Source organism: Heptranchias perlo, chromosome 4, assembly GCF_035084215.1.
Source record: "Heptranchias perlo isolate sHepPer1 chromosome 4, sHepPer1.hap1, whole genome shotgun sequence".
Lineage (NCBI taxonomy): Eukaryota > Metazoa > Chordata > Chondrichthyes > Hexanchiformes > Hexanchidae > Heptranchias > Heptranchias perlo.
This window is the reverse complement of record NC_090328.1, coordinates 51,214,337-51,238,288: the sequence shown is the minus strand read 5'-3', so window position 1 is coordinate 51,238,288 and position 23,952 is coordinate 51,214,337. Positions and strand designations below refer to the sequence as shown.

Here is a 23,952-nt window from a genome sequence, read left to right as displayed (position 1 = left end):
GATGGATCTTTCAGCTGTAAAATTTCTTTTTATCTACATCTAAAGACATGGCCATCAGCAAGTTAATTGCCTTCAATCAACCTCATGCTCCCCTGCTTCTGTCATGTCATAATTTAAGCATTTCTTCTGAACAATTATAGGTAAAATGGTTTCTCAAATCAACAATATAACACTAGATGAATATTATTTTTTTAGAGGTAGATAAAATTGACACGCTTTTTTGGATTCTGATACTTTATGGAAATCTTGGTATTTGCAGATAAATGCATGTGAATCTTGCATAGTTCTTCACATTTGGGTAGCTTTACTCTTTGACAGGTCATTCTTGGCGGAGGACTTGGGTTGTGAAGGAGCATGGGACAGAGGCCGCCTTAGGCACTGGGTTAGGTCTGTGCGCATTTCTGTGGATGCCCAGAGCGCATTAGGATGCTGGAAGAAGCCTGTTCATTGGTTGTCCCTTGGGCTTCCTTTGCAAATGACAGTTGGTGGGGGCGTGTTCTGGGTGTACAGAAAGGCCATACCACTACATGGTTTCTCAACATCAGATGTAGCTTATGCGTTATTTGCTTAGATTGGAAAATGTTCTATAGGTTAATTGACCCGATGTTTTGAGAGGATTAATGGGGTAGATTGCATTACAGCTGGCGAATTCTACATGTTGCTGTTAAGTGCAAAATTTCTTCAACCCTGCAAGTGGGTAGGTAAGTGGTATTCCTTGCCTTGATAGCAGTAAACTGGATAAGCATGGGGTTAGGTCTGAGGTTTGTCAAAAGCCAGTTATGGCTTCTGTGCCCTCCAGCGCCAATTTTAAAGTCTTTTTTTAAAAAAAATTAAATTGTACATATGCTAGCATAACTCATACATACAGTGTGCTGAAGCAGTGACTGTCTGACACACGCACAGTTTTTAAACTTATTTGAAATAGTTTTAGTTTTATGTCATTAGAAGAACCACAATGTTGGAAAGTACTTCAAAAATACTGTTGAGTTTGAATATGTTTTGGCTGTTGCTTAGTCATTCTTAAAGGAGGAGAGAGGTGGAGAGACGGAGAAGTTTGGAGAGGGAATTCAAGAGCTTAGGGCCTAGATGGCTGAAGGCATGGCTGCCAATGGTGGGGCAAAGAATGTGGGGGATGCATAAGAGTCCAGAGTTGGAGGAATGCAGAGTTCTTGGAGGGTTGTAGGGCTGGAAGAGGTTACAGAAATAGGGAGGGGTGAGGCCATGGAAGGATTTGAACACAAGAATGAGAATTTTAAAATTGAGGTGTTGGTGAACCGGGAGCCAATGTAGGTCAGTGAGCACAGGGGTGATGGGTAACCAAGACTTGGGTCATGATTTTATCCCCGATGTCCGGGTGCATTGGGGGCGAGGGGGCAAACAAAATCGAGGATTTCCGGAGCAGGAAGGAATCCCAGCTCCAGCCCGCCGAAAAACGCGCACGACACAGACCCATCTGGGTACGTGCGTGCTACAGGAACCCGGAAGTCCTGCCGACAAATAAAGCCATGGGAAATGAGGCAGGTTGCAGCCGGCAGCCATTTGGACATTTAAATCCCTGTTTGACAGATGGGGATAAAAGGTGAGTTATTGCAGCAGGGCACTCAATTCTCTCAGACAAACTTTTGACTGGGAGTTCTTTGTGTTTTAGACTGAGAATTCTTGGTTCACACTCAGAATTGTTCTGTTTACACATATTTACCTACTTTTTGGACCCCCTCAAACTGACATCAGGATGGGGTGGGGTGGGGGGGCACAATGGCTGCATTCACCAGTACATCCGAGGAGGAAACACATCACCATCCATGGCAAGCTCGGTGTGCAGTTCCGCCACTTGCAGCTCCACAAGACAGAGATGTGCTACAGGGACCCGCAGAGGAGCAGAGAGGGGAACAACAGAGTGCACAACATGGCACAACAGAGAGGGTTACCAGTGGATGAGGCTCCATGCCCTCATCCAGCATTCAAATCTGCCATCAACATTGAGGAGGAACAGGAGGAGGACGAGGAGGATGGGCAACCCGTCGGCAGAGCAGCAGCTCACCTGGCTGCTCGTGATGCCATAAGGACATCTGCAAAGTGAGGATAGTCCACGACTCAGACCACCTAGAATGAGAACCGCCAACACCAGACCCCGCCCCCCCCCCCCCCCCCACACAAAACAGTCCTACAACGACACATACGCCCAATGTAAACGCACCCACTGGGTGGTATCAAATCTCGCCGTTCATGATGAAGTACAGGAAAGGGCGCAATCACAAAAGGGACTCAAGAATGGGCAAGACGTGGCAGTAGTGGTGAGAATGCTAACATTTAAAGTAAATTTAACAAAAACCAAATATAAATGAGAAACATGACAATCTGTCAGACACCCTTGTGCATACTCTTTGTGATCACAAAACCTTAGCTTTTCACTTCCTACTACTTCTACATGGTGCATTCCCTGTGCTGTAGCAGAGGCAGTGGCAGGTTGCTCATGTTCATGCCGTGGCTACTGAGATGCTCTAGGCCTCTGGGCTTTGGAGCACATGAGGGCCCCTCCAAAGACTGCACCTGTGTAGGGGCAGACTCGGCCACCTGGAGAGGAGGCAGCATTGCGGGTACTGGTTGAAAGGGGTGCAAAGGGTGAGACATGGGAGCGCTTTGAGTGGAGTTCCCACTTCTATGTCCCCTTTCGCCATCATCCCTCTCCTGGGCCAGGGCCACATCAATCCTACGACTCTGCTGGACAACAGCTAGACGGACATGTGTAATGGCTTGTAAGGCTAGTGCTAATGTATCTGTGTGCCTGTTTAAGGCAGCAGAATGTTGTTCACCTTGAGTCCGCACTGCCATTGTCAGGGCCTGAAGGAACTCATTTGTGAGCCGATCTTGAAGCTCAATGGAGACTGCCATTCTCTCCGTCACAGACATTCCCGCACTTACCTGTGCCACCAGTCCACTAATGCTGGAGGTGGACTCCTCCATCCTCGCCACTATTGCGGAGAGTGTGTGTGGCATCTCTTCCAGTACCTTGCAAATGTGCTGCTGTCCCTCAATCATTCTCCTTTTAAAGGATGACCCCCGGGGTTCAGCATCTGCATCCAGTTGAGCAGAGCCTGGAGAGGAGTGTGCCCACTGACACGGACTCTCCACAGCTGCCCCTGCCACCAGTGTCTGCTGGTGCTCACTTGTGTGTGGTGACTCACCAGGTGCCAACCCAACTAACTGACCACTAGGACCCACCGAGGTGTGAGTATCTGCATTGGTGGATGGCTCACTAAGATGTGACGGTGCACCCTCAGAGGCCGGTAGCTCCTCTGAGGAATCACCGTCTTACACCACGGCGGTCATTGAAGAGAATAGAAGGCAATATTGAGCATCACCACAGATGTCATGTTGCGATGAGCATACTGAGGTGTTCAACATGCCAAGGATTGTTAACATCAATTCATATTGTGTGTGATGAATGTTAAAGTTCTGTCACCAGGTGTTTGCCAGTCTCGGCGTCCCCGAGGGACAGGCACTCAACGGTGCAGCTGATCTCCTGGGCCTCCTCTTCTGCCTCTGTGAGGACCACTATTTGTTGTGGCCTCCCTTCAGTCCTTGCCCTCTCCCATGCATTCTATGCTTTCTTCTCCTACAAGGGGAGAAAGTACAGACCTGTGAGTGAGTGATGGTGAAGTGGTCAACCGATGAATGCATTGGTTTGGGTGAGGCTGACCATGAAAGAGATGCATCAGAGGGTGAGTATGAGACAGAGACATCACATTGGATCAGGATTGGGGTGAGTCGTAATGGTGGGGTCACAAATGGGGAGTTGAGGAAGTTCTCAGGAAGTGAAGGTAAGTTGAGGATGAGCCTTGAGTGGGTGTGAGGAGTGATGTGATGGAGTAGTCTTGGCAGTGCAGAATGAGTTGGGGGGGGGGGGGTGAGGGGGGTGATGTGCACCACGGAATGCAGGAGAATCAGTAAGTGTACTCACTTTTCCTGACCTAGTTAGGCCATGGAAACGCGTCCTGCACTGGACCCAGGTGTGGCAGATGTTGCTCCTGCTGGTGACCTCCTCTGCCTCGAGCCAGGCCTTCTTGGTGGCAGAGGCAGGGCGTTTCCTCCGGTCCGCCGGGTAAAATATTTCCCCCCTCCTCCTTACCACGGCCAGCAGCACATCAAGTGAGGCAGTCATCACTGAATCTTGGAGCTGGCTTGCCCATCTGCTGCTTCATTCTGCCCGGTTCCTCGTTTGTCCAGCAAAAACCATTGATACAGTGGCCCTTTAAACACAAACACTGCAGCTGACAGCAGGTCGTGCGGGTGCACAGTCCGCCCACTGCGCAGCTTTCAGACGGCAAACCCGGAAGCCACGTTAAGGGCCATCAATTAAGTTGCGATCACGTGGTGAAAGGTAGGTATTTATTTTTCGGGTTTCCCGTGTGCCCATTGACTCCCATTCCCACTGCCATCCCACCGGCATATTAAAATCATGCCCTTGGTGTGGGATAGAATATGGGCAGCAGAGTTTTGGATGAACTCAAGTTTATGGAGTTTGGAAGAAAATAATAATAATAGTAAAGGGAAAGATTGTTACAATCTAATGCAGAGCAATTGTACCAGCAGTTTCCTATCACTGAAGACCTCATTAGTAATGAATTGTTTCTCATTTACACGTTCAAAACTAGTTGGCAACGGTCAACACATGTTTGGACTCTTAATTGTTAACTGTAATTATCATATGTAAGGAATCTTACAACACCAGGTTATAGTCCAACAGTTGGATAAAACTGTTGGACTATAACCTGGTGTTGTAAGATTCCTTACATTTGTCCACCCCAGTCCATCACCGGCATCTCCACATCATGTAATTATCATCACATCAGAGACCAACACTACATGAAGCTTTCAAAAAGACGTTACAGGCTTTCATTGTTTAAATGGTGTTGAAATTCCTTAAAGTCTTGGGAGGTGGTGTGTGTTGCCTACTGGTGTGTTCAATTGATTAAAAAAAAGGTTCTCAGACAGTGACAAAAATCTTGAAGACTGCTGATTCTAAAAGGTTGGTGGAACTTCCATTTGTGTTTATTTCAGGATGTGACAGAGGGAATGGCTTTAAGAACAGGACAATCAAATTCCCAATTGTGTTCATTTTCTTATGATCGTGTGGAGCATAAACGCCGGCATGGACCAGTTGGGCCAAATGACCTGTTTCTGTGCTGTAGACTCGATGTAATATTAGAACAGAGGCCCAGTAAATAATATATAATCCAGTCAGCTGTCTCCAAGTTTGATTGGAAGAAATCCACCAGCTCTTGATCTAATATCAAAACCTCCAATTATAGACAATGTCTGGTTGACTCTTTTTGAATTTGTAAACCTGAATATTAACAGAGGGAGACATTGGGGAAGAAGTATCCCTTGTGATATCTTTATGAACCACTTTAATTTCTGTCTTTTTACAGGGGAGACAATAGAGGATGCTGTTCGAAGAGAGGTAGCAGAAGAAACTGCGGTCAAGGTTGGGCATGTTCAATATGTTTCCAGTCAGCCCTGGCCAATGCCTTCGACTCTCATGATTGGTTGCCAAGCTATCGCTGTATCAACAGAAATTATTGTGGACAAGGAGGAAATTGAAGATGCCCGATGGTTCACTCGGCAGCAGGTAGGTCAAACTATTCAGACTCTCAGACTGCAACCAGAGCATCTGATGCTGTTTTCTGTTCCTAGTTGTATGGCACGAGAAAGAATAAGTTGGTTCATCAAGCCAGCTTCTTCTACAGCCACCACTAAATGTCCTGAGGGAAGTTGATAACTAGAAGTAAAACTTCTGTAAAGACAAAGCTCTTAACCCCAAAAGAAACCAATTAATTTGTAGGTCAGTTGGTGCAATTTAACAGAGTTTTGAATGTGGTAGAACCAGCTCACTCATAATTACAAATAACTTGTGTTAACTCGATGAGTGTCACAGACTAGTTTACTTATTCAGCGGCTGTTGGATCCCAGGCTTCAGCAGCCCTCTTTCTGCTTTGACATTAAAGACTGGATCAGGTTAATTTTCCATGCTTGGGCTTACAGTCGGCTAAACAAAACAGTTGGATTTCACTGATCCTGTCAGCAATGTAAGAGCTAATTATTTTTCTGTTTTCTTGATTTAGTTGTAGAGTGGAGCTTAAACTGTTTTGTACCACAACCTTTACTAATTGGCTATTTTTCTCTGAAGTTTATAGAAATTCTTACTTTAAGTAAACTGGTTGTTTGTTTTCCCAGATTAAATTGTATAGAAAAATGTTGCTTATTAGAAAGGTTCGTGGAACCACAACAGGTATCTAATGAAATTCAAAGTAGCTCCAATTGTTAGAGGTTAAATTAAATTATATTTCTTACATCTTCAACATTAAATAGTTTTGTTATCTGAAAATCAAATTAGTAATATTTCCAGGGAAAAACGAATTCAGTTTAAGAACTAATGTTTTTTTTCTGTTTGTTGATATCACAGATCACTGAAATCCTGACTAAACATGGCAATCATCCAATTAGCATTCCACCCCGGCAAGCTATTGCACATAGGCTAATTAAACAGTGGCTTAAAAGAAATGCAAATCTTTGAAATCACCACTGTGGTGCGTCATCCTGCTAATCTGCAATTAAACCAGTTGATCTGTCGATCTTTGTGAGAAGACCACATCAATCTTACTAAAAAGAGCAGGCACCATTACTGGAAGAAACCTTCCACCCATTACAGTACTGGAGTCCAAGGATCAATTCTGAATGACCACTCACTAACCTATCAAATAATTCTCATGAGCATTTGTCATTTCTAGCTTTAAAACAAATATTGCATTTACTGCCAAATTTGTAACATTAATTGGAAGTGATTTAAACTTGGAAATTTATGATACAAGAAACATCTTTTTAAAGTAATTCAGACAAATTGATTTGTAACTTCTATTTCTGTGAAGGCGATTTGCTCTGTTCTCAATTCACAGCAGCTTCCCAAGCCTCACCAGAATATTTTACACTTTTGCCATATTTCTGGAGTTGTTTCTTTACAGTTCTGTCAAACCTTTGCACCTCTTCTATTTTCAGAATTGTTTTGCTTCAAATACCAGATTGTAACAAAACAGCTTATAGCAGTTTGACCTCTTCTTAAAACAGGTACAATTTAGAACTGGCAACAAGACATAATTTTAACCCTGCAGAGAGTGTAGAAAAATCCCTCTGTATAACAAAAATTCTGTTTACATCCATGAAAGACATAGAGGGTCATTTTCACTTTTATCGCCAGGCAAATAACAGTTAATTGAAGTCATGGGAAAGAAAATCGGGTTAAGTGTAAGAAGAGCTGCCCGGTGCTATTACCTGTTATTCACTCAGCCACAATAGTGAAAATTACCCCCATACACTTTATAGGAAATGTTGTGATGTTGTTGCAGGCTCTTTGAAATTACCAGGCATGTTGTAAAAAAAAAACTCCTCGTCATGTTACAAGATGTAATAAAGCTGAATTTTTAAAAAGTTTTAAATATCAGGCCTATAATTCCTTGATTAAAACTTCTTTAAAAAAGGTATTTTTCATTGTTGTTATGTACTCTGTATATAGCACCATCTTTGCAGTACTGAAAAATATATGAACCTGTCTATGATCAATACCTCAGAATGTTAATTAGCCAAATAATACCTAATAAAAACATCCAAATTACAATTCGTTACAAGTTTCTGTGAAATTTTTTAAATCTCCTTCAGGGACGTAAAATGAAGTGTAAACCTCTTTTGATCCAACCTTATAATTGATGAGAAACAAATTTAACTAGAAATCAATTCTTATGGAGAGAATGCTCTATCTCTTTCCCATATTCACTACCACTATCTACCCTAGTCAAGAGGCTGGGACTTGCCAGTCAATAGAATATTCTCCCTTATCTGGGGGGTAATTTTAACCCCAAAGGACGAGTGGATTGGGGACGGGTGGGAGGTTAAAATAACAGCTTTTTACAGCGCGATCGCAACCCGGCTCCAACACGCCCACTTCCGGGTTTAACATGGGCTTGTTTGGATGTGCACGCACAGCCGAAACCTGTAAGTTGTGTTCCTAATTAATGCCGGCAGGCTGATCATTAACAGGGCAATTTACCTACTTGAGATACTTGAGGTATTTTTTAATTGATTCTGAATCTGAAACAAATTTTACTTCACCTGCACGGGTTTCCCATGACTTCTGAATCTCACTAGTGAAACGGAGGCGAGATTCATGCAGAAGTTGATTTGGCCCTTTAAACCTGTGATTGACACTTCGCAATAAAAGCTCAGGCATTGTAGCTGGTCTCCCAGTTCTCTCTGGAAAATGTTTGGCTGAGAGTTCTTGTGTTGAGACAGCTTTAGGAAAACTTTGGAGCCTTTCAAACTGACAAGATCAGGATGGGGGGGTGCGTAACGGATGCATTCCAGAGGACATCCGAGGAGGAGGAAAATGACCATCTATGGCAGCCACGTCATGCTGTATTGGGATCTGCAGATGCACAAGAGAGAAATGCGCAATAAGGACCTGGAGAACAGCAGAGAGGGGAGCAGCAGAGGGGCCGAGGTCGCAGGGGGTACTACCCACCTGAGGGGGTCTACAGGCAGAGGGTGAGCTTCCTGGACCTCTCTGAGGAGAAGTGCCCATGCAGGCTCAGATTGAGTCGGCAAGTGGTCGCAAACATCTGCAGCCTCCTTGAGGCAGAGCTGCTCCCCGCTGGACCTGGTGGCCACGCATTGCCCATCACAGTAAAGATCACCACTGCCCTCAATTTCTTTGCCTCTGGGTCCTTCAGGGGAAACCACTGGTGACATCTCCAGAGTGTCTCAGTCGTCTGCATGTAAGTGTATAAGGCAGGTGACGGATGGGTTGTTTGCCAGGGCGTCCAATAATGTGAACTTCCTCCGCGATGACATCAGCCAGAATGAGCAGGCAGTGGGATTTGCCTCTCTGGCTGTATTCACACAGGTGCAGGGTGGAATCAATTACACACACTTGGCAATCCGAGAACCATCACATGAGCCAGGAGTCTTCATAATCTGAAAGGGCTATCACTCTATCAATACACAGCTGGTGTGCGACCACCGGAAGAGATTTCTGCAGGTGTGCGCCAGATTCCCTGGCAGCTGTCATGATTCCTTCATTTTGCACGAGTCCAACATTCCAGATCTCTTCCAAACAGGAGGCAGACTTAAAGACTGGCTCATTGGAGACAAGGGATACCCCTTGCAAGTATGGCTCATGACACTGGTGAGGAACCCCACCAGTGAGGCACAAGAGCGCTACAGCCAGAGCCACATGACCACCAGGTGTGTCATTGAGCAAGCCATAGGCATGTTGAAGATGCACTTCAGGTGCCTGGATAGGTCTGGAGGCATCATTTAGTACTCACCAGTGAGGGTCTGCAGAATAATCTTGGTGTGCTGTGTCCTGCACAACACAGCACAGCAGAGAGGTTTACAGATGGAGGAGGACAAAGGCACTCGTCAATTATTCTTTGTTGGCGACAACATTGAAGAAGATGCATCAGAGGGTAACCATCAGACAGATGCATCACATTGCATCAAAATTGGGGTGAGTGGGTGGGTGCATAAATGAGGAAGTGAGGAAGTACATGGAATGTAAAGGATGGTTGCTGGTGACACTTAAGTGTGTGTGAGGAGTGATGTGATGGAGTGATAGTGGGGGTGTTGTACTACACAGGATGTGGGTGAATCAGCAAATGTACTCACTTTTCCTGACCTGGTTAGATCATTAAACCGCTTCTTGCACTGCAGCCAAGTCCTGGCACTGTACTCCTGCTGCTCACCTCTTCTGCCACCTCCAGCCACGCCGCCTTGGTGGCAGAACCAGGTTTCATCCTGCCATCACTTGGATAAATGACCACCCTCCTGGTTCTCACTGCACCCAGAAGCACTTCAAATGATGCATCATTAACTTGGGTGCTGCCTTTGTTCTCTTGGAATCCATTCCTGTATTTCTTTTCTCCTCCAAAATCTATTTTTGCATTGGCCCTTTAAATAGTGGACTTCAGATTGCGTCGCGCAGGTGCACAGTACGCCCGCTGCGCAGTTTGGAGACGCGAAACCTGGAAGTAAAATTAATTGCCTTCAATTGAGTTGTGATCACAGGTTCTGATGCGCTCACTTCACTTCCGGGTTTCCCTAGTGAAAATCTACCCACCCACTCTCTTCCTGGCTCCAAGTACAACTCATGCCCGTGGTGACAACATTTCCAAATGTCTAGACAAAGAATGATGTTGTGTCCTCTGTGCCCACATTAGAATGGAAAGTCAAATGTGCTCTATGACCACATTTAGCCTACGAGTTTCTGGGATAGTGCCTCCATTAAGATTTTAGAGATTTATCGAGTCATCCAATACTTTACATTTGCTTTTGTCTTGCAAAGGGACTAAAATTACTTGAATATTTAAAATCCTGTTATTGATGGATTTAGATTTCACTAGCCATTTCTAAATATGAGTTTTTTTTAAACGAGATCATCCTTCAAGCGGAAGCTGAAGGTTGAAGTACTGTAAAGTGCCCGTCCTTGTAAGATAACCTGTATTTGTGGAATATGCAGTCTGCATATTCCCCATTCAAGCTGTCAATTCCAGAAAAGCAATACCTTCAACTTCTGAAAGATAACTTCAAAGAATATCGAAGTAAAAAAAACTGTCGGGCTTTATATTCTATCAGTCGTCCATCTCTTCAATACATCCTATTAATTCAGAAGGTTATAGCGAACTCATTATAATGAGATGGATGTGGAAATGTTGTTTTGTGAGGTATTACTGGTTTTTACTGTTTGAAATATCCATTTGGTGCCAACTATTGATTTTTGCAATGACTGAAGTTACACTAATTTTACACTTGTGCATTTTCCATACATGCTTAGTTCCTGATCTCAGCAGTGCTGTCAGAATTATATGATGACCATTCTTATCTACCTTCCATTTTATACAGTTGTATTGACAGAGGCTTGGGAGCAGGGTACCAAACGTTCCCCCTTTATGGGGAAAATACATGGCATAGAGTGACTGAAAGAGTACAGAAAACTGACTTCTAAAATGGAGCAAAAAAAACCAATTTATTATTATTTTAATGAATAACAAGCAAATTACAAACATCAGTAAACTGACAAAAAGAAGAAAATTATGCAACAGTTTAAACAATGGGAAGCAATTTATAACTAAATTCATCTTTCAGTAAGGGGAAGAGAGAGAATACATAAAAAGGGTCAGCGAACAGTGAGCCCCAGAATAAATTAGGATTATACCAACTATGAGGGGTAATTTTCCGATTTAGAGCTGCTGGTTAAGAGCTTCACCCACTGGCAGCACAAATTGGAAATTCGGGCACACACTGTGCTTGAAGAGCAGTCGGAGAAGTTGTCTTCTTAAACTACATTACGAAAGGGTTCAAATTTACTAACTTTAATTTTTAATTTTATGTATGCTGGCGAGGGGCCTCGCTGCTAAAAGAGTGCCCTGCTGTCTATTTTAAATGGTCTGCCCAATTCAGGTTTGCACTACCACAATTTTCTGACTATTATTTTAAAATTACAGAGCTAATTTTCTGGATTTGCACTGCCAGTGAAAAACCTCGTACTGCCAGTAGAAAGCTTCACCCGCCCAGACACACAACAGAAATTCAGGCATATGCTGCACATGATTCTCCAACCACTTAAATTGATGGTCGAAAAAATCATATGCTACACCTGCTTGAATTTCCAATATGCTCTCATTGCAAACAATCTGTGATATAGAATTACATCACCTGGAAAGTTTCTTTCTCCTCTTTTGTTCAACATGCTGACAGAGTGATAAAAGGGGCCTCTTAACGATGTGTTTGTTCAGTGGAATTTCAAATAGCAAACAGCTATTGACCGATTTTAAATTTGATTTGTCCAGAATCCAATCGCAGTTGATGAGTGTGTAGTTTCAATAATGGATCCAACTGATTGACTTGTTCTGATTTAATAGACCGTCATGGTGAAGTAGCTGTTAGATGGGAAAAAAATTAATTTGGCAACAGGCTTATTGAAAGATTTGGATAATTTTGTGTTTGACATAATTATTTCACTTAAAAACTGGAAGTTGTAGCAATAGCAGTAAATGTTTCTGCTGTTAATAGTAAGGATGATCTGTGGGTTTATAGGTAAGGATTTATATAACATCTTTCATGACCTCAGGACATGCCAATGCACTTTACAGCCAATGAAGTGTAGTTACTGTTGTAATGTGGGAAACCCGGCAGTGATATTGTGCACAGCAAGGTCCCACAAACAGCAATGTGCTATTGACTAGATAATCTGGAGTAAGACTTGAACCCACAACCTTTTGACTCAGAGGCAAGTGTTTTACCACTGAGCCAAGGCTGACATCTGTGGGTTTATGACCCATTTATAAATGTGCTGTTGTATGTATTGAGTGCAGAGCACTTATATGTGATTTTACAGTTGCCATTTTAGTGTTAAAACAAAATGAATCATGTGATCTCTGGAGCACTTTGCACTAATGATTTACTGGGTTAAATGCCATAAGTGTAGACATGTTTTGGATTTTCATTGCACAAATCTCCAATTCAGTTAACCCCAGTGAGAGGAACATAAGAAAAGGAATGAGAAAAAGCCAGTTGGCACACTGAGGCTCATCCCTCTAGTATATTAACTGTACCATCACAGTATCTAATTGTATTCTGACTAATCCAAAGGAAAAGATTGTGTCTCTGCTTGTAGAAGAATGGGTGAAGGGTGGTGAAACACCCTGAGGGCCACAGGGAATGATTGAAACAGAGAACACTGCATTTCTAAAGGAAAAGTAGTTAAGTATTTGAAGCAGAGGAAGGTACAGTAGGATTCAATTTGAATTGCTCAAGGAGCTGGAACAGACATGATGGGCGGAATGGCCTCCCTCTGTGCTGTAACCTATAAAATATATAAAGCTATATGAACAAAAAGGTGAGATGAGTTGATCAGTAGGAAGTAATGGTGGGAGCATTATTGAAATATTTCATGAGTGTCCAGATATTTTTTTTTGTTCTAATGTCTGTGTTTTTGAGTGACTGTCTGTTGCATCAAATGTACGGTATTGATATTTTTGCGCAACAGGGATAGGTTTATATAGAAAATGCATGATGTTATTTGTTGAAGTTATTCATGTTTGCTAACAGTTTGTATGGTAATGTTATGGAGGTTAACCACAAGGAAGTTGGAGTTTTGTGGTAGTTATAGTGTGATGAGCAGATGTAGCACTCAGTGCGGGCCTGTTGATACTAAGAATGAAAGGTAGATAAGAATGGGCCTGGTGAGCTGTCAGCTCAATGGTCACCTCTAAGTCAAAAGGTTGTGGGTTCAAGTCACACTCCAGAGACTAAAGCACATAATCTAGGCTGACACTCCAGTGCAGTATTGAGGGAGTGCTGACTATCGGAGATGCTGTCTTTCGGATGAGACGTTAAACCGAGGGCCCATCTGCACTCTCAGCTGGACATAAAAGATTCCATGGCACTATTTCAAAGAAGAGCAGGGGCGTTCTCCTCGGTGTCTTGGTCAATATTTATCCCTCAATCAACATCACCAAAACAGATTATCTGGTCATTTTAACATTGCTGTTTGTGGGACCTTGCTGTGTGCAATATGACTGCCGCGTTTCCCACATTACAACAGTGATTACAGTCCAAAAGTACTTAATTGGCTGTAAAGCACTTTGGGATGTCCTGAGGTCATGAAAGGCCCAAATAAATGCAAGTTCTTTCTTTCTTTACTGTCCAGGCAAGTCCATAAGCTGTGTGTTGCACGGTGTTAAGCTGGGTTGTTGGCAGCAGTGCTGGGGCAACATTGTGCAGTTGTGTGCAATACTGCCTTGGTTTCCTGCAAGCATTTTGCAGGTGCTATCCTGCAGTCAGGCAGGGCTGTGCTTAGTGTTGGGTTCTTGCTGGTGCTAGGCACTCAGCAACACTAAGAGAAAAGAGATTAATGTGCTTGGGTGCGCCAACATATCATGACTGGGCCTGGCTGATTTGTAGCAGGAACAGTTGAAAGAAAGTTGGCGATTACTCAGTGGTTGAGCCATGTGTCACTGTACTCAATGTAGTGGTGAGGATTTGCCATTTGCAGTACAAGGTCAACTTCCCGCATGTATACTGACAACACCCTGCTTTACCTCACTGCGTCCTCTATTGACCCAAAGATTTTTGCCATACACTCAAAGTACCTGCCTGATATTCAGACCTGGATGAGTTAAAGTATCTTCCAGCTAAATGTCAGCAAATCTGAAGCCATGCTTTTTGGCTCCCATCAACTCTGGCCTTGATCCCATCAATTTCAAAATTCCCATCCTAGTTTGCAAAGTTATCCATGGCCTCGCCTGATCCTACCTTAATTAACTCTTCCACCCCCATACTTCATACACACCCTCCGTTCCTCTAATCAGAATTCTCCACACCTCTTGCTCCCTCTGCTCCACCACTGGGAACAGCTTGTTCAGGCATTACACTCTTGCCCTCAGAAATTCTCTACCCACTTCCCTCCACCTTGCCATCTCTTTCAAAAACCTTTAAAAAACCCTCTTCCCTGACGGTACACTTAGTTTCCCATCCTAGCTACAATACCTTTATTTTCCTTTCGCCATATTCAGAGTCTACTGTATCCCTTTCCTCCTTATTGTAAAGCACTCTGAGAGCTTTTCCATTATATGACACACAGCACTTTATAAATGCAAGATGTTGCAGTTGAATAAAGTACTTACCATTTCATGCAAAGTATTACATTGTGAAGTTTGAAGTTTTTTTGTCTGAACTGAGGTGGGACTCCAAAGACTGGAGGACCAAGGCTGGGAGTGTAAGTAGAAGGAATTTGGGTAGATTAGAAAAACCTCACAATGATTAAGAGAAGTGCTACAGGAAATGTGACACCAAAGCATTACAGAAAGTGTGTGACCACACTTTATCGTTGATTTGCCATGGAGTTGCCCTTTGATGAGTCAATAGGATACGCTGGGACCTTTAGCCACGTGTTAGATTTTTATCTATTAACATTTTTAAAGTGTAAGATTTACAGCAAGGTGAACCAGTTTGGAGGTAGGTATCTGGCATTTAGGACTATGGGGACTGGTGTCTTACTGCTATGTAACACTGGGGTTTAACAATAAGCGGAAAGGATTGTGAGATTTGGCAGCAAGAAGGAGTGGTGCTGGAGTTTTGTAAAACTGGGGTTGGAGCCCTGTGGTTTGGAATGATTCATGGAAGGTCCTGGAGCCTAGCAGAATTAGGGAGGTAAGTTGCAGGGTCTTGCAATATTGGGAGGTGGCTCCTGGGGTAAGCTGAGTTAGGGGGGATGGATTGCAGAGTCTGCGGAAGATCCGGGATCTGACTGCAGTGGACAGGGCGGGGGGATTCAGGAATCTGATAACACAGGGAATGTACTCCCAGGATCTGTTAGCATGTTGGGTGGGGATCTAGGCATCTAACACCAGGAGGTGAGCCAGCCAGAGAATTACTGCTTCCCCTAATCTTATGTACACACCTAAGGTCAATGTCTCCTTGCAACCCAACTGTCAAATCCTAGATACTGCCTCTTGATTTGATATCCCTACCATCCTCCCTCTTAAAAAAATATTACATTTTTTAAAATTAATGGAAAAAAACTTACCTGAAGACTGTAAATGTCTAACCCCAGCATCATCTAGGCTGGAGATGGACCTAGGAGATCGCAAAGGTAAGTAGGCTACAGCGCCGTCTAATTGGAGACCAAATGTGGATGACTCAATGAGAGATAAGTAAGATCAGTGGTATTATGGAAATAATATGGCAGAAGTGTGCCGTGTGTGCTAAGCATGTAATATATTATTGGAAAATCTGTGGAATTGTTGAAGTTATGCTGTTTTATAACAATAAGAATGTTATGTCATGTAACGCACAGTGTGCTATCAGTTATGGTGACTGAATAAGTCAAATTCTGTTTTGCCAAATCAATTAAGTGTTATGAGGAAAGTGTTACAGAAAGCATGCACTAAATGCAAGACTGTTGTATATGTTATAGATAATTTTTTTAATAATCTATCGCACTTGTAATGGCAGGGGAGAGAGTATTTATTTCCGATGGTAGCTGGGAGAACTGGCCATTTAATTACTTAGTTCCAAGTCAGGGCAAAACAGAAGAGATAAATAGTTTGATAGGCAAATAATGGGAATACTTAAAAGTTGGAGCAAAATACCTCATTTTCTGGAGCTATGAACTGCAAAGTTGGAAAATAGCCATTTATAATCTGTATTTCAAACAGCCTCTTCCAGTAAAGAACAGAAGAGCAACAACACCATCAATGGAGGAAGTGTGTATTGCAGGCATTGAAATTAATGTGGTTGTCACACAGGTGTTACAGAAATGTTGCAAATTGTCACAATTATGACAAACTCAAGGTTTTTAATGTATTATAGATGAATAAATAGATTTAGATTTCAAATGATCACAACCATTAATCATAACCTCTCTTTTCCTCTCACCAAACACTCTTTAAAATGCTGCTGTGATCTCATAATGCCAGTAAGAGAGGCAACTCTTGGCAAATTATATCTGTTTCTTGGGTTTGTGCTTGGTGTTGCTGGGGTTTTTTCACAGCTTTTTTCACAGCCGTTACTCCTTATTTTCCAGGAGCAATTCCATGAAAGATCCCCATAGCTTGATCTTTGATTTCTCATATCCCATAGCTGTAGCAGCTTGCTCAAAAGCAAGGCACAAGACGCAGACTTTTTACTTTTGTTTTGGAAGATACTTGATCATCATGCTCCTGCTCATTATAGATTTTTTTAAACTTTTAAATGGAGGAGTAGTGCAGAACCAACACTGTTGCTGAAATGCACTGATGGGACTCAATATAGGTATCCTCTGGAAATATATAAACCATGGTGCACTGCTGTTAATAATAGCCTCAGCCACAGTTTTAAATGAGCTACTACCTCACAAGCACAGACAACACTTAGATCAATACAATCCTGCAGCACCAGTAAACATCTGTGCATCACTAAGGGTAAAGAAATTCTCTGTTCAATATGTGTACGAGCATTGTACGTGCATTAGTGAAGATTTCCTCCATTTGGTATTTCTACTTAAATCTTAGAACCAGTTCTAAAAGAACAGGGAGTCGAGTTTCCGCTAGTTATATCAGCGCAATCCGGGCGGAAGCGGCCGAACCAGCGCAAACGTTCGGGGAATTTTAAACGTAAGTGAGTTACGCCCAAAACCACTGTTTTCCACTGGTTTAAGATTCAATTCGCCCAAATAAAGCCCCGCCCATAAAACTGGCCATGGCCCCAGGTTGAAATTACGAGATTCCGATGTTTGCGCTGGTTCTGGAAGGCTATTCAAATTGCGCTTTTTTTCTTAGGCGCACAAGCACTAGTAGGCACGTTTTAAAAGTTAAATATCAAAAAAACATTTAATTTACTAAGAAACTGACTAGTGTACACCAATGAAACAATTAAATAGTTCAGCATAGTTTTTTAAAGTCATTTTCAGTTATTTTAAATCCTCTATGGCGGAAGATTGGATTCCGTTATTAAAAATGCTTACTTCTGGTGATAAACCCATTTTCAGCTGTACTAATAAAACTGGACCAGGTTACCACTCTTAAATACATCAAGGAATATTTTTTAATGGAAAGACAAAAAAGAGACGATTTCATTCCGTTGCGCTGGTTCATGGAAGATTTTACGATTGTGATTATGTAAATGAATTTTAGCGGAAACTTGAAGCCTAACCTAACCAATTTCAAGTGCATTTTGCAGAAACTCTACCACAGATTTATATTTTGCTTAAAATATCATACAGAGGAAATCTTAGCAATGAATTTACATCTTTATGCAAAGCAAGCAGCAGGAACAACACCACCTGCACATTCCCCTCCAAGTCACACACCATCCCGACTTGGAAATATATCGCCGTTCCTTCATTGTTGCTGGATCAAAATCCTGGAACTCCCTACCTCACAGCACTGTGGGAGAACCTTCACCACACGGACTGCAGCGGTTCAAGAAGGCGGCTCACCACCACCTTCTCAAGGGCAATTAGGGATGGGCAATAAATGCTGGCCTTGCCAGCGATGCCCACATCCCATGAACAAATAAAAAAAATCCTTACTTCTATATGTAACATCAATGGAAGTTAATGGCTATCAAAAAGAATATAAAAACAGGCCCTAAACTTGCTTTCAAAGAAATTAGAGTTGCTTTCTGTCCCACAGACACTTAATGCATAACCTAGCCACAATGTCATTAGTCATAAACAATTAAAAAAGCACTTTACCTTAAGTTGCACTTAATTTTACTTTACATCAGTCCTGTATTATTAGGAGAGTAGACAGTAAATCAGGCAGTAGATTAGAGAACATAAAATTAAAAAGGAATTTTATGAAAACATTTTAATAGCATTACCTTGCAAAGTCGGGCATTTTTGATGCAATATGATGGAATTCTGAAAGGTTTATACGTTCATCGCCATCCATATCAATATCCTCCATGATCTTAAAAGGGACAAATTATGAATGTAAGTATCATTCCTATTACAAGCAGGTATATTCTAGTTTATTTACTGAAAATAATTGCTATTTCAAAATTTGTTCTGATGTAATTAAGGTTCAGTGACACCACACATTTATATCAATTTTGGCTGCTGTCTTGTTGCATATAATTGGATTACAGTTGCCAGATGAAAGACTCATTTCACGTCAGTAAGGTGCAATCTTAATTTGCTCCAGCCATGAAAAAGGAGTAAATGAGGCCATATCACTTCAAAATAACCCAAGATGTAAATTTAATTCCAGTTCATATCCAAAGGCGATTGGAAAATTGGGACGTTTGTTGAAAATTGAAACCCTATGAGTTTCTTTTTTGTTGTATGGTTTTCATTATTTGCTCAATCACACAGACCTGTATAACTTAACTGTTGTATGTTAAATCCCAACAAAGTAATCCAACAAAACAAACCATGTCAGCAACCATCTTCACTTCCTTCTCATCAAGAATGTTGTGAATCTCATTTCCAGTGATAACGATTAAGAACTGGATCACATCCGAACGATCTATAGTGCCATTTTCATTAAAATCTGTTCAAAACAGAAGAAGTCTTTAATATTCCCCATTTCTGCTTTTAATTAAAAGTACGTGCACTCATTGCGATTTGTTTTTTTACCCTTAGGAATACACAACACTTTATGGGTCTGCTGTGGGTTTGCAATTGTAAACAATTTTACAACACCAAGTTATAGTCCAGCAATTTTATTTTAAATTCACAAGCTTTCGGAGACTTCCTCCTTCCTCAGGTAAATGTTCAGGAGCTCCTTAACATTTGGGTTTGCATGCTTGCAGATGATATTCAAACTTATTGGGGCCAAAAAATCCAGGCCATTTCAGCGCACTCCTACTGTAAATCAGGCAGGAGAGTGGCAGAAAGGCCACAAATTATGCCAGGACCCAAAAAATGCTGGGTCCCAGCTTTCCTCAGCAGCTTCCATGGGCCTTTGTTTGAGGTGGAGTCTCCACCCTCCATAAACGTGGTCATTGGGAGTGCCGTTTTCTTTCAGGGCTGCAATTCCCTGCTCTTCTGTTATTAGTGAGCTGAACTGGATAAATTTCTGTGGAGGTTCTCCCACTCATCTGCCGTAGCTCCTGGTCCTCCTGGCCCACAAGGAAACAAATTTTTTTTTAGACTCATCTTATTGGGCCTTTTCTGGCCCTAACTGCTGTTTCCGCAGGTTGTGCCTGGCGGGGAAACCATCACTGCTTTCCCAGTTAAGGTCTCAGATTTAAAATTGCAATTGGTCAGATCAAGACAGGAAAGGTAGGGTAGGTCCTCCGCTCCATTCTAAATGCGTGCCCCCCCACCTGGTTTCCACCTGGCGAGGGAGTTAAAATTAGCTTCCTTCAAGATAATGTTACTTTAATTTTTTTTTTAAAAGTTGATTTTTGAAGCCAACCAATTATCTCACCTGTACTTTGTTGACATTTACAAAAGGTAATTGCTAATGGCTTGCATTCATGAGAGAGAGAGGGGCAGAAAACAGTGTCTTTCCTCTTTCTAATTTGATTTCTTGTGTAAAATAATAGTAAGTTGAATTTTGAAAGCAAACAAAGCCTCTTTGAGGCAAGTAGTTAGGAAGGCAGAATGGGAGGAGGGGGGAGTGAGAGGATCTCTGGACTCTCGACACCCAACTTTAGGGGGAGCGAATGAGAGTGGGGGATGGAAATGGATGGACAGTTAAGATTGAGGTGAGTAACAGCAGAATGTGGAGGAGAGAGGAAAAAATAGTAAAATGTTAAAATTAAAGGTGGTATGTCTGAATGCAAGAAGCATTCATAACAAGATAGATGAATTAATGGCACAAATAGAGATAAGTGGGTTTGATCCAGCAGCCATTACTGAGACGTGGTTGCAGGGTGACCAAGGTTGGGAACTAAATATTCCAGGGTACTTGACTATTCGAAAAGATAGGCAAAAAGTTCTCAATACTGGTGAGGAAGAGGGTTCCCCAGAGGAGTGCAGCCAGAGCCAAGTCTACAGCACCATGGGTGGCTTAGCTGAACAGGGGGGGAGGAGAAAGATCAAGAGAGCAATAGTGATAGAGGATTCTATAGTTGGGGGAACAGACAGGCGTTTCTCCAGCCGCAGACGTGATTCCAGGATGGTATGTTGCCTCCTTGGTGCCAGGGTCAAGGATGTCACTCAGCGGCTGCAGAACATTCTGAAGGGGGAGGGTGAGCAGCCAGAGGTCGTGGTCCATAACGGTACCAATGACATAGATAGAAAGAGGGATGAGGTCCTGCAGGAAGATTTTAGGGAGTTAGGAAAGAGATTAATAAGCAGGACCTCAAAGGTAGTAATCTTCAGATTACTCCCGGTGCCACGTGCTAGTTAGTATAGAAATAGGAGGATAGGGCAGATGAATGCCTGGCTGGAGAGATGGTGCAGGAGGGAGGGCTATAGATTCCTGGAGCATTGGGACCAGTTCTGGGGGAAGTGGGACCTGTACAGGCCGGACAGGTTGCACCTCAACAGAGCTGGGACCAATGTCCTTGCAGGGAGTTTCGCTAGTTCTGTGGTGAAGGGTTTACACTAATTTGGCAAGGGGATGGGCACCAGGATGTAGCATTGGAAAGGAGAAAGAAGGTGCACAAAGGATTGGGAGAGATAGATAGCACTAGAGTAAGAAATAGTATGGCATTAGATGGGATCAGACTAAGAGAGAATACAAGAAGGTCTAAGATAGGTTTACAGTGCATGTGTGTGAACGCACAAAGCATAGTAAACAAGGTTGGTGAGCTGCAGGCGCAATTAGCCGCATGGGAATATGATGTGGTGGCGATAATGGAGACCTGACTCAAAAAAGGACAGGATTGGGTACTAAATATTCCTGGACACAAGGTGTTCAGGAAAGATAGGGAAGGAAAGAAAGGAGGGGATGGCAGTATTGATGAAGGAGAATATTGCAGTGCTGGAGAGAGAGGATGTCCTGGAGGGGTCAAGGACAGAATCTATTTGGTTAGAGTTAAGAAACAATAGAGGTGCCATTACACTACTGAGGGTAGTCTATAGGCCACCGAATAGTGGAAAGGATATAGAGGAGCAAATTTGCAGGGAAATTGCAGATGTGCAAGAACCATAGAGTAGTGATAATGGGCGACCTTGACAATCCTAATATAGACTGGGATAGTAATAGTGGAAGGGCAAAGAGGGGGAGGAATTTTTGAAGTGTGTTCAGGAGAACCGTCTCAACCAGTTCATTTCTGGCCCAACGAGGAAGGAGGCATTGCTGGATCTGGTTCTGGAAAATGAGATGGGCAAAGTGGAGCAAGTGTCAGTAGGGGAACATTTAGGGAGCAGTGATCATAGTATCATAAGGTTTAGAATAGCTATGGAAAAGGACTCTGACCACTCTAAAGCAAAAATACTCAATTGGAGGAGGGCGAACTTCAGTGGGATGGGAACGGATCTGGCCCGGGTAAATTGGAATCAAAGATTGGCAGGCAAAACTGTAATCGAACAATGGGCGGCCTGAAAAGAGGGGATGGTTCGGGTACAGCCTAGATACATTCCCAAGAGGGAGAAAGGCAGGGCAATTAAATCCAGAGCTCCTTGGATAACAAAAGAGATAGAGAGTAAAATGAAGCACAAAATAGGGGCGTATGACAGATGGCAGGTTGATAATACAAGTGAGAACCAGGCTGAATATAGAAAGTTCAGAGGAGAGGCAAAAAAGGAAATAAGAGGGGCAAAGAGAGAATATGAGAATAGACTGGCAGCTAACATAAAAGGGAATTCAAAAGTCTTCTATAGGCGTGTAGACAGTAAACGGGTACTAAGAGGCGGGGTGGGACCGATTAGGGACCAAAAAGGAGATGTACGCATGGAGGCAGAGGGCATGGCTGAGATACCAAATGAGTATTTTTCATCTGCCTTTACCAAGGAAAAAACTGCTGCCAAAGTCACAGTAAGTGAAGAGGTAGTTGAGATACTGGATGGGCTAAAAATTGATGAAGAGGAGGTACTGGAAAGGCTGGCTGTACTTAAAGTAGATAAGTCACCCAGTCTGGATGGGATGCATCCTACGTTGCCTAGGGAAGTAAGGGTGGAAATTGCGGAGGTACTGGCCATAATCTTCCAATCATCCTTAGATACGGGGGTGGTGCCAGAGGACTGGTGAATTGCAAATGTTACACCCTTGTTCAAAAAAGGGTGTAAGGATAAGCCCAGCAACTATAGGCTAGTCAGTTTAACCTTGGTGGTGGGGAAACTTTTAGAAACGATAACCCGGGACAGAATTAGTAGTCACTTGGACAAGTGTGGATTGACTGGGAAAGCCAGCACGGATTTGTTAAAGGCAAATCGTGTTTAACTAACTTATAGGAACATAGGAACAGGAGTAGGCCATTCAGCCCCTCGTGCCTGCTCCGCCATTTGATAAGATCATGGCTGATCTGTGATCTAACTCCATATACCTGCCTTTGGCCCATATCCCTTAATACCTTTGGTTGCCAAAAAGCTATCTATCTCAGATTTAAATTTAGCAATTGAGCGAGTATCAATTGCCATTTGCGGAAGAGAGTTCCAAACTTCTACTACCCTTTGTGTGTAGAAATGTTTTCTAATCTCACTCCTGAAATGTCTGGCTCTAATTTTTATAGACTGTGCCCCCCTAGTCCTAGAATCCCCAACCAGCGGAAATAGTTTCTCTCTATCCACCCGATCCGTTCCCCTTAGTATCTTATAAACTTCGATCAGATCACACCTTAACCTTCGAAACTCTAGAGAATACAACCCCAATTTGTGTCATCTCTCCTCGTAACTTAACCCTTGAAGTCCGGGTATCATTCTAGTAAACCTACGCTGCACTCCCTCCAAGGCCAATATGACCTTCCGAAGGTGCGGTGCCCAGAACTGCTCACAGTACTCCAGGTGCGGTCTAACCAGGGTTTTGTATAGCTGCAGCATAACTTCTGCCCCCTTGTACTCCAGTCCTCTAGATATAAAGGCCAACATTCCATTTGCCTTATTGATTATTTCCTGCACCTGTTCATGACACTTCAATGATCTATGTACCTGAACCCCTAAGTCCCTTTGGACATCCACTGTTTTTAACTTTATACCATTTAGAAAGTACCCTGTTCTATCCTTTTTTGATCCAAAGTGGATGACCTCACATTTGTCTACATTGAATTCCATCTGCCACAGTTTTGCCCATTCACCTAATCTATCAATATCCCGTTGTAATTTTATGTTTTCATCTACACTGCTTACAATGCCACCAATCTTTGTGTCATCGGCAAACTTAGATATGAGACTTTCTATGCCTTCATCTAAGTCGTTAATAAATATTGTGAATAATTGAGACCCCAAGACAGATCCCTGCGGGACTCCACTAGTCACATCCTGCCAATGTGAGTACCTTCCCATTATCCCTACTCTCTGTCGCCTTT

The 23,952-nt window shown here is 42.8% G+C and overlaps 1 protein-coding gene across 2 annotated transcripts in view; it reads left to right on the top strand.

Moving 5' to 3' along the window:
* The window catches only part of nudt12 (nudix (nucleoside diphosphate linked moiety X)-type motif 12), a 31,609-nt gene extending 23,951 nt beyond the window's left edge, over positions 1-7,658 (top strand). For both annotated transcript variants that reach the window (XM_067982918.1, XM_067982919.1), the window contains 2 exons: positions 5,433-5,632; positions 6,467-7,658. In XM_067982918.1, coding sequence (XP_067839019.1) covers positions 5,433-5,632; positions 6,467-6,577 — 311 coding nt within the window. In that variant the 3' untranslated portion in view covers positions 6,578-7,658. The remainder of the gene's footprint in view (positions 1-5,432; positions 5,633-6,466) is intronic.
* Positions 7,659-23,952: the final 16,294 nt, after the last annotated feature.